The following is a 16,599-nucleotide window of genomic DNA, read 5'->3' as shown; positions in this document are numbered from 1 at the left end:
TCCATATGCACATATCTAGCCATAAACAGCAGCGTTGGCATGCAGGATGTCATAAAACGCAACACTGAGCTTTAATAAAACAGCGCACAGAACAAAGCAACAACAGCGTTGCATGCAGCGTTACCCATACGCTACTCACGGTCGAATGTCAGAATTCCGTGCACAGCTGTGCCTATAAAAACGCTTAACACAACACCGGGTGAGTGAGTGGGCGGCAGCTGAGCACAAAGGAGCTCATGTAGATGAGGAGCTGCTTGCAATAATATGCGAACACGCCTGCATTGTGGACTGCAGTGTGTGTGTAATTCAAAAGAAAGCGTGTGGTGCATGTTTACGCGGCGGAAATGCTGCTGGTTTGTGGGTTTAATGCATGGACAACATAATGTTGCAATTCTTTTACACATTTAAAACGATGCTACATTTATTTACGTTTGTTCTTTCATCCTTTCTAAGTCAGCATTGTATTTCCATACAAAGTCCGCGTGTTTGCTTTATACCATACAGCATCAGTGGCTTAGTATAATGCAGCAAAGCGTAGTGGAATTCAAGTTTAATTCGAAAACGTTTTATGATTTATGAGTTAAAATTCCTTGTAACCAAGTGTTGGAATTTAAAGAATTTTTATCGCGTTTGCTAAAATTTAATTTTTAATAAATAATACGCTTTCTAATGCCAAACTGCCTCGCAACTAAACTGCCCATGTAACAGGCATGAATGTCCACGCCTACTATGTTATAAATGTTCAGTGTTAAACCAAAACGATTTATTGACTTTGAAAGCTATCAGATTTGTGTGAGCAGTTGCCTTGGGTAAACATACACCGATGACTAACAAACAAAAAATGACGCCGCCAAAACATTTTTTTGCAAAACCACATTTGAATATTGTGGTTTCCAAAACTACATTTCAATATTGTAGTTTCCAATTTTCATAATTCCAGGGGTATTTCCTCAATGCATAAAAAAATTGCACAACTTTGTCTAAATGTACATATGAAAGTTTCGAACACAACTCAGGCATATCACAAAATATTTCTTGCTACGCGAGCGCTTTTCCTATGCCTTTACTTCTTGCAATCTTGGCATGACTATTGCTTTTTCAGTGGCATTTACTAAAACATTGTATATATGGTATATATCGCTTGCTGTATGCTTTATGTACGTATGAACATTTTGCCGTTATCCCTCATCCATATTACATAATATATTGAGTTTTGATTTTCCCTTCTGTTGTTGCTCCATTTTCTGTCATTGCATCCTTTATTGAGCAGTCGGTATGCGAATACTTGTATGATGGTATCTGCAATCACTTATCTGTGACTCTTACAAGTTGGCAATAAAACAAAGTAATATTTTTCAATTTTTCGCTAGCCCTTTTCTATGCCAACACTCGTTTGTTTTTACTAACCACTCAACTGCATTGCTTGGCTGGTCGGTCACATTATTGATATTTAGCATTTGTTGCCTTTGACGCTCCCAAGCGCAATAATTCTTACTTCTTTCACATGTCCACTTAATCACAACCACTTCACTAATACGTATGAATGTAAGCTAATGTTAAGGGTATGCTTATTACACCTTCTGCGCAAGTTCCTGCTGTCCGAAAACCCACTTGAAATCACTTGCAAACTGTGTTGACTAAAAAACCCAAATCAAAAAACGCTCGCCACGCGTTTGTTTTAATTCAACTGTTTTCTGGTTGGGCTAGCTGTCTTCAACCTGATTACATTTTTGTATGCTTATTCATTATTTATAACGCTTGTTTCTCAAGTGTCTTCGAAGTGCAGAGATATGATAACTGTGCGCATAAGCAGTTTTTGTAGTTGAGTGGGCTGGCTTTTGAGCACTACGCACACTATGCGGTCGTGTATGTGCAGACGATTTAATGTTTTTGCATTTGGCGCGCAAAACCTTTAAACAGCATTATGGCAACTAGCACATTGAATGCCTCGATGTCTGTCTATCGATAAGGTGTGTATATTTGATTTTGTATGTGGTTCTGGTGTGTGGTGTTGAGCAGAAGTGGTTTGGGGCACTAATTGTGATAGCCGATTCTCATTGCACTTTTTTCGTTATCTTCTTAAGTGTCTTCTGCTTTGGTTATCCATGTTGTTGGCGAGTAGGCTCCACAACTCTGCTTGTTAAGTGTGTTCGTTTTTTAGTATATATTTTGTTTCTCTTTGATGTAAACGCATGGTGTTGAATTTTTAATGGAGCAATTAATAATTGATTAATTTGATAAGAGTGAATGTGTGGAGGGTTGATTAATCGATCAAATTGCTACTTACTTATAGGTATGTTTAGTTGCATAAAACAATAGTTATTACTTACTAATACAAACAGGAGTAGATCGTCAAAATAACAGCTCTATCCAGGTAAATTCCGGTCAGTAGAACCGGCTATTGTAGGAATTGATAAAATAATAGTGAAGTAGGTTTGCAAATGCATTTATTTTTATATCAACCAAAAATTAAATTATACGATGTATAATATTTATTATCGTGATATCTTGATATATGATTTTCGTAATGTATATACAGTTATTGTGTTTGCATATGCAAAAAATTGCTCAAGTTACTATTTGGATGGTACCGTTACATCTTACAACATTTTTTTTCATATGCGCACACACATAATCTAATTGGGTACGCGCCTGACTAGCCTGACCCCATAACGAACCTCAGCTTCATTTAATGCCGCCTCATTTAGCTTGTCTTCGACGTCTTCGGCCTCAAGCGCAGTATGAAAGAGTTTCCAACAAACACACTAACTGCCCTCCGAAGCGATCCTATTCAATTAAACACACATCGACCTTAAATGTAATAAACCTTCATAAAATACAATAACAAAAAAAAAGGTTGGGTGCTTTGAAGAACCATCACTGGCGACTCCTTTTCTGTTTTTAACTCGTGCAAGACAATTCAATGTTGCCTACTCTGCTGCTAATGACATCCCTCCTTCTTCGCTCCAACTAAATAAAGGCATCGTCGCACTTCCCCACTTTCCATAAAAGTAAATTTTTATCCTTCAGCTGTGGAAAATAGCCACTTTTTGACATTCCTTTCAATTCCTACCCCCTCAAATCCCACCGCGCCTAATAAGCGTTTCCTCGCTATAATTTTGCAAAGCAGGCAACCCACACGTAGTGGCTGTGAGTTTTATATCATATCGTTCGAACCATTTGCTAGCGTTTTAATTCACTAAGATTTATACATATATATGTACGTATATACGTCCGCTTACGCTCAGAAACTCTTTGGAGCTTTATGTTCTAAGCGAAAAAATATGGTATTTAGTCTTATTGCTTTCGTTTTGTTATTGTTTTTGCATTGGTGTTCAGTTTCTTCTGTTGCTGATTTTGCTATCATAAAAAATTATATTTTTTCTTGTGAGAACACGTTATTACTCGCAGTCATACTTCGTTTGTGTGCTTAGCTCACTCACTGGTTTTGCTAGGAACGTTGTTGTGTTATTGTGCGCTGTTATATATGTATGTGCTTGGCAGTATTCCGAGTATTTCTGTTTCTTTCAATACATGTTCGAATCCGCTTTACTGTCTTTTGTTTTGTATTGCCCGCTATTTTGTGTGTTGTTGCTATCGTTATCGTCATCGTCGCTGTTGTCGATGACTCTGTTTCATTGCACACCATACTGTTTGTTTTTGTTTTCAACTTTTCCCCTCCGCTAAAGTGACTGCTGGCTGAACAGTCACATCGTTCGGAATCGGTGTTGTCGCAGCAGTCAGCAAACAACACACAGCACAGAGTCCAACCAAGCAACCAACTAGGCAGCTAAACAACCGACAACTCAGCTTCGTAGAGTCATTCCCTGGTGTACTGTATATTCTTCGGTGTTCTATACTCGAACTGGTGTCAGCTCATTCTTGTTTGGTTAGTTAGTTCCTTGTATCTTTGTTGAATTTCTATGTGCCAAATCACCGTCACTCGCCGGTTTCTCGTCGATCGCATTATCTATGCGCCACGCCGGTTGCTTCCCATTCATTTCTTTGTTTTGTCTGCCTGTCACTTCGATTCTGTTTATTCATTTAATGTTTCTTTCCGAGCACTCAACCCACAAATCCACAGTGTTTGTGCTTTCGAAGTCTCAACATCGATGTCGCCCTATCTTTTACTTTTCTTCATATAAGTAATGCAAAACATTCTAAAGCTACTACCCCATGCTATTGTCGGACCGTCCGCCGTTCGTCGCTGTCAAGTTGCTTCGAAGCCGCACACCACTTTGCCCAACCAAGATTTATATAGAGTTTTATGTATGTGAGTATGTATTTATATGCTTACCATACCTACCGCCGCTTTACCTCCGCAATTTTATTATGCTTCCACTTATGCGACGCTTTGTGCCGTGCCCTGCCGTGCCACGACACAACCAACAGCCATAAGCCATGGGCCATGAGCCAGCACTCAACGTTTAGTCAGCATAAAGGTTTGGGTTTCGTCTTTTGGGCTCCATATGCTCACTCTATGCCGTGAGCGCTGTGCTCTGTGCTATGTGTGCGCTTCTGTTTCTTATCTACACGCCTTTGTCAACGTCAACAACGACTGCAACGACTACGACGACGACCATTCGATTCAGCATTGCTGTTTTCGTCGTCGTTCGTTCCCTCTTTACCATAAGTAAAAAGTACGTACATTTATAATGGTCGCCCGCCTCGAACCGTCAGGCAACCGTCATCATCACAATTCCTTCCACCACCGGCACAACGGCCAACAATCGAATCTTGAGTTTGTTCGGTCTTACTGTTTTATGTATGCATGTGTATATATCGCATTAATGTTTTCGTCCGCCTCGTTGCCGTCTCCTTTGCAATTTGACTCTTGCCTTGCCGTCGTAAAACATCATTTGGTTTATTTCATTTAATTTCATTTCTCAGATACCAAAAGTATACTCGCATTCGCCGCACTACGTTGTTTGTGCAAACAACAACATGCAGTAGGGGATTGTCGAGGGCACAGAAGGTGGGCAGATAATACATTTCGTACATTTGTTAGATTTTACGTTCGCTTCGCTTATTCTTCTTTACGGCAACATTCGTTGAAAAATATTCGTTTGCCAGCGCTATTTCTCGTAATTCATTTGAGTTGTCAGCCGTTTGAATGCTCTTTCGTTGTTATACGTTTCCTTTATTTTGTTCGTTCGTTTGCTGGTCGGACTCGTTGCCAGTGGCGGACTGGAGTTCTTAATTTTTCCTACACTCATACCCTCGTTTTTTTTTTATATACTTTTTATTTGTTTTTTTTTATCTCGCTTTGTTCGTTTAATTTTTATTTGTGCTCTGTTCTGCTGCTGGCTTACTTTTTCCCTGACTATTTGAAAATTTTCTAATCGACTTGTCATTTATAGTTTTTTATGGCTGGCTTGTGGGAACGGCGACGCCGAGTATTTTAGCGCTCTGGTATGGTCGTGCGATAAGTGGCCGTGGCAGTGGCCGGTTGTCTGCTTTGGATTGCTTGAGATATGCAAGTGGGCAATAAAATTCGCAAGAGGGAGTGTCATGTACATAAACTTACTAAAGTATGTTTCATTTGGTGGTGTCTGTTTTATATTTGCATGTTTTTATGTTTTTTTTTTGTATTCAATTCTCCAACAAGTGGTTGCAGCATGGCATTTGCCGAAAGGTCTCTCGATAAAATTTCTAGTAATCTCACGTGATGGATGAGTTTGTTGTGCTGAGTGATTAGGAATTTAGTAACGTGCAACTGCTAAGTTAAAATATAGGGCTATTTGATAAGATGCTCGATAGATTTTGTAGAAATCGAACTTTGATTTTAAGAAAACTTGTCTTTTTCTCGAGTTGCTGTTCTAACATCGACCTTAAAAAAGGATTTGAAGAAAGTAACTCTATTGACGTAATAACTTCATTCATAAAACTTCCATTTTTCACCTCCTTCTCTGATAATGCTTTAGAAACTTAAAACAAATTAATTTAGCGTAATGATGGTCAAATTTGGGCCTAGATTATATTGCCTCGTTGTTTTAATTATCGCATGTGTCATGTTTGTTAGAGATTCGGCCACATGCGGCAGATAATTTATTACTTCTATTTGTTTTCTGGCAAGTTGATTTAATAGTTATATTTTTGTTTATTCAACTGTAAAAAAACAATAATTTTTTTATTTTGCTTCACACTTGTTGTTTAGTATTTTGGAATTTAATATTTGATTTCTTTGCACTCTTTATCACTTAATTCATTAGCTAAACAATTTAAATGATAGTTTAAATTCCATATCCATGTTTTTATAAACATTTTAAAAATATGAAGCTAATAATACTAATAATTGGGATAAGACCTCTTTTAAGTTGTTTCAGATGGCAACTCTCGTTGTCTCAATCCACAAAACCCCAGTCGCTGCAAATTGTGAGCCGATAGTCGATTAGCAACGCCCCAGCTCCGTTCTATACGAGCTCAGACTTCATACATTTATACATCGGTTAGCTATACGATTTTGCTCTTCGCATCACCCGTTCGTTTACCCATTGTATGCTCCAACGCTCAGTTGTACAACGCACATATTGTACAAATTATTCCAACCGTCGCTATACTGAAATATTTTTAGTGTCAGTAGTGGCAGCAGGCAAAATCAACGACCGCCTGTCGCTATATTCGCTCAATTTATCAAAACATACATAAATAGTGTGTGTGTGTGTATATAACATTCTGAACGGTCGGTTTATGTCGAAGTAATGTTTAATAGTAATCGAGTTTTATACTGTTACGAGTATCACTGTATTTTTTAAACAATTTTCCGCGATTGTTTTAGTGTTAAATTTTTCTTTCTTTGATCAAATTTAATATTGTAAATAATAATTATTATTTATCTTGTACCGTCAATAGTGTTTCAGTCGTTTTTTAGTCGTATTTTTTTTTTGCGAATACTCACTTCATAGCTCCCCCTGCCGATGTCACGTCTCGCTTTATATTTTCCGCGCTTATTTCGCATGACTGCTGATGTTTTGTTTCGCACAGTGTCGCAAAAGTGAAAATATCATAAATGAATAAAACAAAAACTTGCTACTAAAATAAATAAATGCATAACAAATATTTACGTGCATACTTAAGCAGACTCGCTAACTTTCCGAAGTGCAGACAAAATCGTGTTTATAAACCACTAAATTTTAGGGCCCTAATATTTGTTCAGATGGAGAAGCATCTATAAAAGAATCGTTTCAAAAAAAATATTTAAAATTGTTATTATTTTTTTTAAATTAATATTTCTTTTTTCCGCGGAAACGATTTGTTACCAAAAATATGAGTTCTAAAATAATATTTCTGTAAAATCGTTAGACTTATCATACGTTTTCACATTCAAACATCCAATATTATTGTGGTTTGCTCGTCGAATGATTCTACAAAAATTTCTCATGCATATGATACAAGTATTTTTGTATTGTTGACTTGTTTGTTCGCTTAGGCATTCATTTGGTCGGTAATTTGACAGCTGATTATTTTGTCGGATTATAGCCGCTGTTATTTGATAATAACTGCATTTTTCGACAGTTTTTGTTGATGTTGCTCAATTTTATTGCTCCCTGAGAAAGTGTGTTTTTGTCTTTTTTTAAGTTTTTTTTTTTCTCTCTGACCGCCAAATCACCGAACTTGCTTAAAAATTCAAAAATAATAACCGAAGCACAAGAAAATCTAATAATATTGGTTGTTAAAGCGACAATAAACACGCGCTGACAGCAACAGGCGTGTTGCGTTGCAACGTTTTGCCAATTGCCAATTAGGAATTGTCGCCGACTCCAGTTAACGTTGATGCGGATGTTGTTTTACTGAAAATTAAATGTTATATTATGGCTGTGCTTTAGCGTGCGTGTTCGATTATTTAAGCCGCTTGCCCAACAATCTCTTCAACGACGTTGAGCCTACAACGGCAACAAACAATTCAAGTCAAATTCAGCCCAGTTAGCAAGTCAACAGTCTGAATTCTTTTTACTTACACTGTAAAATTGTTGCAAGCATGTGTTTGTGTTTCTTTTTCAATATAGTCGTTACTCATTCGATACTCGCATTTCATTCGGTAGTAAGTGGACCACATAGCCAGCCAGCCGGCACAGCTTAATTCTCTGTACACATGCAGTTTTTGTCGTTTCTAGCAAAATCACTTATTTATTATTTATTTTGAATAGCTTTACCTTTTTTATTAGCTTTCATTAATTAGTCAGCAGCTTTAAAATAAAGTTTTTCGTATGTAGATATATTTGTATCTTTTTAAAACACTTTGTAAATTTTTAATTTTTCTCAAATGCAATATACATTTCCGAAACCTATATTTTACTATAAAAAAATATAATATAATTTTTTCTCTCTTTAATATGACACTGATTAGAATAGATTTTTTGTTTTTTTCTCCTTCGCCTTGCAATAAATCAATAAGATATACTCTCAGTTTCATTGTTCTTTGACAAGTAACTTCATCACCAACGCCACAATCGGTGCTTGCCATGCATCATTTTGTTTACTGCAGGTCCTCGTTATTTATGTTATGAATGTTTGCTTCTTATTATATTTGACTCGAAACTGTCAATTTGTCACCCCATTTGTATGAGCATTGAATACAAACTATTTGTGGATTTTTTAATAATTTTTTTAACAATTTAGTAGCTACTAGTAAGGATTTTTTTTGTTCTATTGAATGAAAACTCGCGCATTTGTGGCATTTACGCACGTATGTGTTCCTAAATCAATAAGAAAATATTAAAAGGCTCTAAGTGCATGCGATGTTCTTTTTGTGAGTTACTTGGCTCTTGCATGCATTTTTTTTTAACAAACACATATTTGTTAAGCTATTCAAACAATGCTCACTGATTTTTCATATCTTTTTATTGTCGATATATTTACTGCAACGTCATCAGCGTCTCATTTTATTTATTTATTCATGTTGTTGCTCTGCATTTCTTGTCATGATTTATGACTTGACGAAAGCAACAACCACCATAGTAAGTGACAAATCAACCAGAACTGTCGAAGTTAAAGTCACATTATAATGGAAAAACCAAACCAAGCAATCAAACAGTTTGATTGACTGGACGCACCTCATCACGTACCACAAACACATTGAGAGTGCATAAACGACATAATTTTACACTAACACTGATGCTTACTTTTGCGAACATCTATGTTTTTCTAGTCTTTGTAATTAATTGCCTTGTAATTATTGACTTCGACTTGTTTTCAAATACTTTGATGATGTTAATTTTTTTTAGTTTGCTTACACATTACTTTGAGTTCGAATTTGTGTTAGTTGATACTCACGAATATATGGTGCTTACTTAGCGTACATAAACACTCGTGAATTTAATTATAATGCAAACATGTCAAGATAAAAGTACAGCTAGTGCCGGCCGGCATTTTTGCACCGCATTTTATCTGAATAAATGAATTTGTTTTTGTGTGTGTGTGTGTGTTTTTTTTTTTTTTATCTTTTCCAAACGCAAATTATATCTGATTGATTTTGATTATTTATTGCTCTCTGATTGAACTTGAAGAGAAGCTACCAATTGTTGATTTTACGAAATCACTTTTTATTGCTTTTAGGGTGTTTGCATGTCGTTATAATTAGTGAAGACAGCAGGTTGAAAAAATACAAAAGAAAACCAAATGATTTTTGTGTGTGACTTAAAAGTGATGTGTGTATGTATATACATGCGGAAACAAATTTTTTTATTTACACTTTGCGTAAATGGTTTTGTTTGTGACTGCCGGCTTTTATTGACTTGCGAGCGTGATACAACCGTTCTTGCTAATATACTTCCATAATCATTTCATACATATATATGAATTTATTAACTAACTCGTTTCCGGCTTCTTTGTGCAATAGTTTTGGCAATTATTATTATATTGTTTTTAATTGAAACATGTGCTTATCATTGTCCATATGTACGTATGTATGTCAGAAACTCTGTTACTGATTAAGAAAAACCTCATTGATATTTTGTCAGTATTTAATTTTAGCGCTGCACCCACTTGTTTCTGTAATTTTCACTTTGTAGTAAAATGGTTTCTCTGAAAAATATTTTTTTTTAATCTAAAATTTTATATGAAATGACAGCAATGAAAAAAGCATTTCGGGTAAAAAATCAATTTGAGAAAAAACTCTATTATTCTGAATAAGAATTGTTGACAAAAACAAAACTTAATAAACAAATATAGAAAAAGAATAAACCTACGAAACAACACAATACACATATATAAGAACAATAAAATTAAAAAAATAAAATAAAAAACAAAATAAAACGCGGGAGAAACATGAATAAAATTCTGCCTTGGGAACATTTCGAAAGTTTGTACAAAGTATAGTATCCGTTTCATATTGGAAATCTTTATTACTCACTTTTAAAACCAACATAAACCACTTCACCAATAATATTTTTATTAATACTTATTCTTTCACAGGAATTGATCGGCCAGAATAGCAACGATAGTTCGAGTGGCGGCGGTCACAGCGGCATGGGTTCGGGGCCCCCGGGCACACCAAATTCACAGCAAGTAATGCGTCCCACACCTTCACCAACAGGCTCATCAGGTTCGCGTTCCATGTCACCAGCAGTGGGTAAGTGTAAAACGAAATTCATAGAACAATCTTAAACAGCTGCATATGTACATGTATGATAAACTCTCCTAATTTAAACTTGTCTCTTATATTTGTGTAGCACAAAATCATCCAATTTCACGACCTTCTAGTAATCAATCGAGTAGTGGTCCTATGCAACAGCCTGGCGCTTCTGGACCTCCACCACCCCCGCCCCATATCCAAGCGACGCAAGGTGGCGGTGGTCCACAGCAACAACAACAGCAGCAGCAAATGCCTGCACAATCGCAATCTCAGCAACAACCTATCGGTGGTCCTGGTGGTGTGCACAACTCACCAGCTGGCGTTGGTGGCTCACAACAACAAGTTGGTGGTCTACCGCCAGGTGGTCCTGGCGCCCCTACAGGTCCACAACAACAACAACTTCCACCGAATCAAAGCTTAAATAGTATGTCAACACCACCTCCACAAGGGGCGGGTGGTGGTGTGGGCGGTTATCCACCACAGCCACATATGCATGGTGTCTATAAAATGGGTGGACCAGGGCAGAGTCCGGGTCCAGGACCGCAAGGTTTGCCGACTGGCTACCCGCCTCCACAACAGTCGCAGCAATATTCTCAAGGTAAGCAATAAAAACGTTTTGGAATATATATTTTTGATTATACATATATATATATAAATAAACAGAAACTTATTAATGTTGTTTACCATCACTCTTATCACTTTAACGATAGGATCTTACCCGCCTCGCCCGCAATACACACCCAGCGGTTACGCGCCCTCTCAACCGCCTACAAATCAACCAACCTCCGCCAATAGTATGCCCCCGGGTGGCGGTCCTCAATATCCCGGTCGACCAATGCCAAATCATACTGGTTCCGGTGGTCCACATGCGCAGTATCCACCCTATCAAAATTGGGTTCCACCATCACCACAAGGTGGACCCGGAGGTGGCGGCGCACCAGGCGGTGCCAGTGCTGCGGGTATGGGCAATCATGTACAAGGCAAAGGAACACCTCCACCCGGCGGCCCACCACAGCCACCTGGAGGTGGCTCACCGCGCCCACTCAACTATTTGAAACAGCATTTACAACATAAGGGCGGCTATGGCAGCGGTCCAGCGCCGCAGCAGGGCTATGGTAATGGGCCAGGCATGCATCCGGGTATGCCAATGGGACCACCCCATCACATGGGACCACCACACGGACCTACAAACATGGGTCCACCAACTAGTACCCCGCCACAATCGATGGGTGGAGTTGGTCCTATCGGTAGTATGGTGGCTGTGAGTGGTAATGTTGGTAGCGGTGTTGTGTTGTCCGGTGACGGCGAACACATTTCACAAGATAACGGCATTAGTTCGTCGGGTTCATCCACAGCATCGGGACCACATCCGGTCACTTCAGTGGTGACAACTGGGCCAGATGGCACACCTATAGACGAAGTTAGCCAACAAAGTACGCTATCAAATGCATCAGCAGGTGAGCAAAGTCACAGGAGAAAATGCATGAATTCAATTGGTTCAAAATAACTATTTACATATAATTTTAAATTATAATGAAATTTATTGCAATTTACAGCTTCTGGTGAAGATCCACAATGCACAACACCAAAATCTCGTAAAAACGATCCATATAGCCAAAGCCATTTAGCGCCACCAAGCACATCGCCGGTTGGTCATCCCGGACATCCAGTTGGACCCAGTGAAGAATATGAAATGAATTCACCACCAAATTGGACGCGACCAGCAGTAAGTCCTGTAAGTTGCTGCCATATTTAAGAATTAAACAATTTCTAACGGTTCTTATTACATATTTACAGCAAGTTTTTAATAGCCATGGACCGCCACAAGAGACTTTTCGTACATCGTCTACGAAAAAATCCGATAGCCTGTGCAAACTATACGAAATGGATGATAATCCGGAAAGACGAAGTTGGCTTGATAAGCTTCGAGCGTTCATGGAAGAGCGGCGCACACCTATCACCGCCTGTCCAACAATATCGAAACAACCGCTCGATTTATATAGGTTATATATTTATGTAAAAGAACGTGGAGGATTCGTCGAGGTATGCAAGGTGCCGTAGTAATTCCTTTTACTAACTTCTTTTTAGATTCACTACCATTACTACCTTCTAGTAGTACTACCACATAGCAAAACTACCCACCACCACCACCACCACTACTTATACCACTATCACTATTTTGTACAACTACCCACAAACTTAGCATCTGTTTAATACTCAAAAATTATACTAAAAAACGAAAGTTATGCATTGTAACGAATAGCAACATCACCAACACTAAGCTCTTTGCAAGATATTAGCATATCATCATCATCATCTCCTCGCAATCATTGACATCAACATCACCAGTCCTTCCACTGCATTAGTCGAGTGTGTTGTGATTGTTTTTTAAAAAAAATATTCCTCCCTTTGAACAGGCATATTAGAACAAAAAAAAAAGTCAGACCACACGGTCCAGCATTTAGAATATTTCATATAACTTCAAATATAAAGAATAATGAACAGATGTCTGGGCTTAAGGTGTATAAAGTATCTTTATCTTTTTTATTAAATATATGTTCCTATGCTTTTGGATATGCATGATTTTAAGCTTAAATTACAAAACAAAAAAAATCTTTCCAATTTTGGTCTTTACTTAACTGCCTTGAAAGTGCATGCCTACTTTCTAGTTTTCCTTTCTTTTTTTTATTGATGTTGGTAAATATTTTGCATTACTTTTGATACGTACTTCTGTTTTTTATTGAGAATTTCAAAATGTGTCTTCATTCATTTTGTGTTAAAACAATCGGTTTATATAAAACAGTAAGATTATATAAAACTTTATGTTTCTGCTTTTCATATTCCTTTATAATATTGTAGTATTTTTCTTAGAATCTCATTGCTTTGCAATATATTGTCATTACACTAAAAAGATGTCTCTTATGTATCTCCCAAATCTCATTAAACTTACATAATTATATATCATCCACCAATCCCTTTTCCTTCCTACTTAGTGTTGTAAATTACTGATTACTCTTGATTGATTTCCTTTCCCACGGTATGTAAGTAGCAGTGATATTATTTTATGTGTTCCACTAAAATTTCTAAATCTCCATGTAGTTTTTTCATATATTTTATATAATTTCTACTCTTATGAGTTTTCCAATGTACCTTTTTTCGAACTATCTTACTAAAAACATATATTTTAAGTTATAATTATTACGGAAAATATAGTTTTAAGAAAAGAAGCAGCTGTTTGTGTCAATGATCTCTATCATTGCTTGCTTGCAATTCTTTTTTTAAACCAATTTTTAATTATTTACATTTGTTATACAAAATATATATTTCATATTGGTTATGTTTTCAATTATACTAACTATATATTTCTCCTTCGTTCTATAAACAAAAACTTCAACTTGTTATGTTACATTTCGTCAAATACTAAAATAAACCAACACAAAAGGTTACGAAAAGCAAAACATGGAAAGATATTGCCGGTTTATTGGGCATAGGTGCCAGCAGTAGTGCTGCTTACACCCTACGCAAACACTATACAAAGAATTTGTTGACCTTCGAGTGTCACTTCGATCGGGGCGACATAGACCCGTTGCCCATCATTCAGCAAGTGGAAGCCGGCACAAAAAAGAAATCAACCAAAGCCGCTTCTGTACCATCGCCAGGTAAGAGAGTGCAAATTTTAGATTGTAAACTGAAGAGTAGAGTAAAATTTAATAAAATTGTTTAAGCTTTTAGTATGAACAATAATATATTAGGCATATTGTACACGCAAATATGTGCATTCCTTATGAATTTCACTCTAACGATCATTATCTATAGTTTCGCTTTAGAAATATATTTTCAAATTCATTATTATTACCGTTGTGCATTGTTTTAATTGTAAATTTATCAATATTTTTATTCTAAAAAAAAAACCCACAACTGAAAAAATTGGCGGTGCAATTGCGCTGGAAAATACAAATACATCAACAATGTCAGCAGGCTCCTCAAATTCTCAAGATTCATTCCCTGCACCAGGCGCAGCCGCCAATGCATCGATTGATGGTTATCCAGGTTATCCGAGTGGTTATCCCGGCACAGCTGGGCCACAGCCAGACTATGGTGCGGGTGGTGGTCAAATGCAACGACCACCCTCACAAAGCAACGCACAAACCCCACATGCAGGTAAATACAAACAATCACATTTTCCGTTATTTTTTAAGACTACCGTAATCAGTACTGTGCGAATATGTAGTACATTTTTGCACCACAGTTTTTTTTATACAAATATCAGTTATAACTACTACGTCTTAACCAATAACCGAAAATTAAAAAGAAAAAAAATTGTAACTATCTTTTCATTTACCAACAACAATTACAATCAACACGGGTCAAACTTAAATCGATTTTAATTAGCTATTTAAGAGAACAAGCACAAGCTATCCTAAAGTTCATTTTAAGCGTTTATAATTTGTTTCTTTTATATATTTTTCGTTGCAAAACTAAAAACAAAAGTTGACCGATTTTTCTTTTAATTTTTTTATTCTTATTTTGCAAATCTCTAAAAACTTTCCTACTCATCACCAATCATCAAAATCATCATCACATCACCAAACCCACCATCACCATCAACAACATATTTTTTTCTTTGAATACCATCCACATTCGCAACAACGAAAAAACAATAACCAAACCAAAATCATTAAATCATCACAACAATTCATCTCCATCACGCATCCATAGGCAATACTCAAACAGCAGCAGTTGGTGATAATATTAGTGTGAGCAATCCCTTTGACGATCCGGTTGTGGGTGGTGGTGGTAGTGGCAATAGTAGCGTCAGCAATGCACCACCGCCGCCCCGTGCCTCCCCTTATCAACAGGGCGCTGGCAATGCTTACACGCCGGTGTCTAGAGCGCCAGGTATTCATTTTTTCGATTATTTTTTATTTTCTTGTGTAGTTTTCTAAAATTAGTTGCTTTTCGTTTTGCATTGTCCTTCTGTTTGAAAACAATTTTAACTATAGAACACATTTCGTACAATTTCGATATACACTCTACGAATTGCTTTTATAATTTTGTGTACTTTTGATATAACAATTTTTTGTGTTTTTCCTTCAACTTCATATCATTATTGGCCTCTTCAAAAAATATAATTTTATTTTCTTCTCCTTATTGCATATCTCTGTTCTAAGATTAACTACTCATTATAATTGATACATGCATACCTATTGGCTTTTAGACATTTTTGCAGATACGATATACACGTATAACATATATGTGTTTAGATTACTACTAGCACAAAACATTCAGATCATTTTATTTTAAGAATAAACGCAAACAAAACCAAAAAATATATATATAAGTTTTCAAAATTGAATTGAAAAAAACAGATTGCAATATTGCGTGTCCCAAAAAAAAAAACAGAAAAAGCATTAACTTCGTGGACACAGAAGCTATAATAGGCCTTGATTTTGATCGATCAGTTTGCATGGCAGCTATATGCTATAGTGGTCCTATATCGACGGTTCCGACAAATAAGCAAATGGATTAGTTCGCGTATATACAGACAAACAGACGGACGTTGCTAAATCGTCGCAGATTATTTATTTATTTGCTTTATAAGGTCTCCAACGTCTCTTTCTGGGTGTTACAAACTTCGTGGCAAACTTAATATATCCTGTTCTGAATATAAATAATAAATATATATATATATATATATATAAATATCGTTATTGTATCTAATCGACATTTCCTATTTTTTATTTAAAATCAAAATTAATCCTCGTGAACATTCCTAAATAACATACAATATAAAAATCGGACTAATAATTTAATAATTGGCTAGTTAAACTGGAGTAGACGAAACATATGCATTTATGTGTGTTCTTTAGACGGATTATTGTCATTCTATGTTTTCGTATATTCTTTAATTGCACTTATATTTTCTCTTAGCCATGTATTATTATATAATATATATATTTTAAACTTTGTACCACGTCCAAATATCTCCAATGTATACCTCTTATTTTCTTTTATTAATAATAATT

At 36.5% G+C, this 16,599-nt stretch overlaps 1 protein-coding gene across 13 annotated transcripts in view; it reads left to right on the top strand.

Moving 5' to 3' along the window:
- osa (trithorax group protein osa) overlaps positions 1 to 16,599 on the top strand; it is a 93,272-nt gene that overhangs the window by 66,548 nt on the left and 10,125 nt on the right. For 7 of the 13 annotated variants that reach the window (XM_070111275.1, XM_070111263.1, XM_014233376.3 and 4 more), the window contains exons 5-12: positions 10,414 to 10,570; positions 10,671 to 11,171; positions 11,284 to 12,030; positions 12,130 to 12,308; positions 12,371 to 12,625; positions 14,016 to 14,232; positions 14,549 to 14,734; positions 15,293 to 15,472. In XM_070111275.1, the coding sequence (XP_069967376.1) occupies positions 10,414 to 10,570; positions 10,671 to 11,171; positions 11,284 to 12,030; positions 12,130 to 12,308; positions 12,371 to 12,625; positions 14,016 to 14,232; positions 14,549 to 14,734; positions 15,293 to 15,472 (2,422 nt within the window). Of the gene's footprint in view, positions 1 to 10,136; positions 10,312 to 10,413; positions 10,571 to 10,670; positions 11,172 to 11,283; positions 12,031 to 12,129; positions 12,309 to 12,370; positions 12,626 to 14,015; positions 14,233 to 14,548; positions 14,735 to 15,292; positions 15,473 to 16,599 lie in introns of those variants that run through there. The other 6 variants (XM_070111291.1, XM_036377403.2, XM_036377402.2 and 3 more) reach the window with 6 other exon arrangements.

Source organism: Bactrocera oleae, chromosome 2, assembly GCF_042242935.1.
Source record: "Bactrocera oleae isolate idBacOlea1 chromosome 2, idBacOlea1, whole genome shotgun sequence".
Lineage (NCBI taxonomy): Eukaryota > Metazoa > Arthropoda > Insecta > Diptera > Tephritidae > Bactrocera > Bactrocera oleae.
This window is presented reverse-complemented; position numbering and strand designations above follow the sequence as displayed.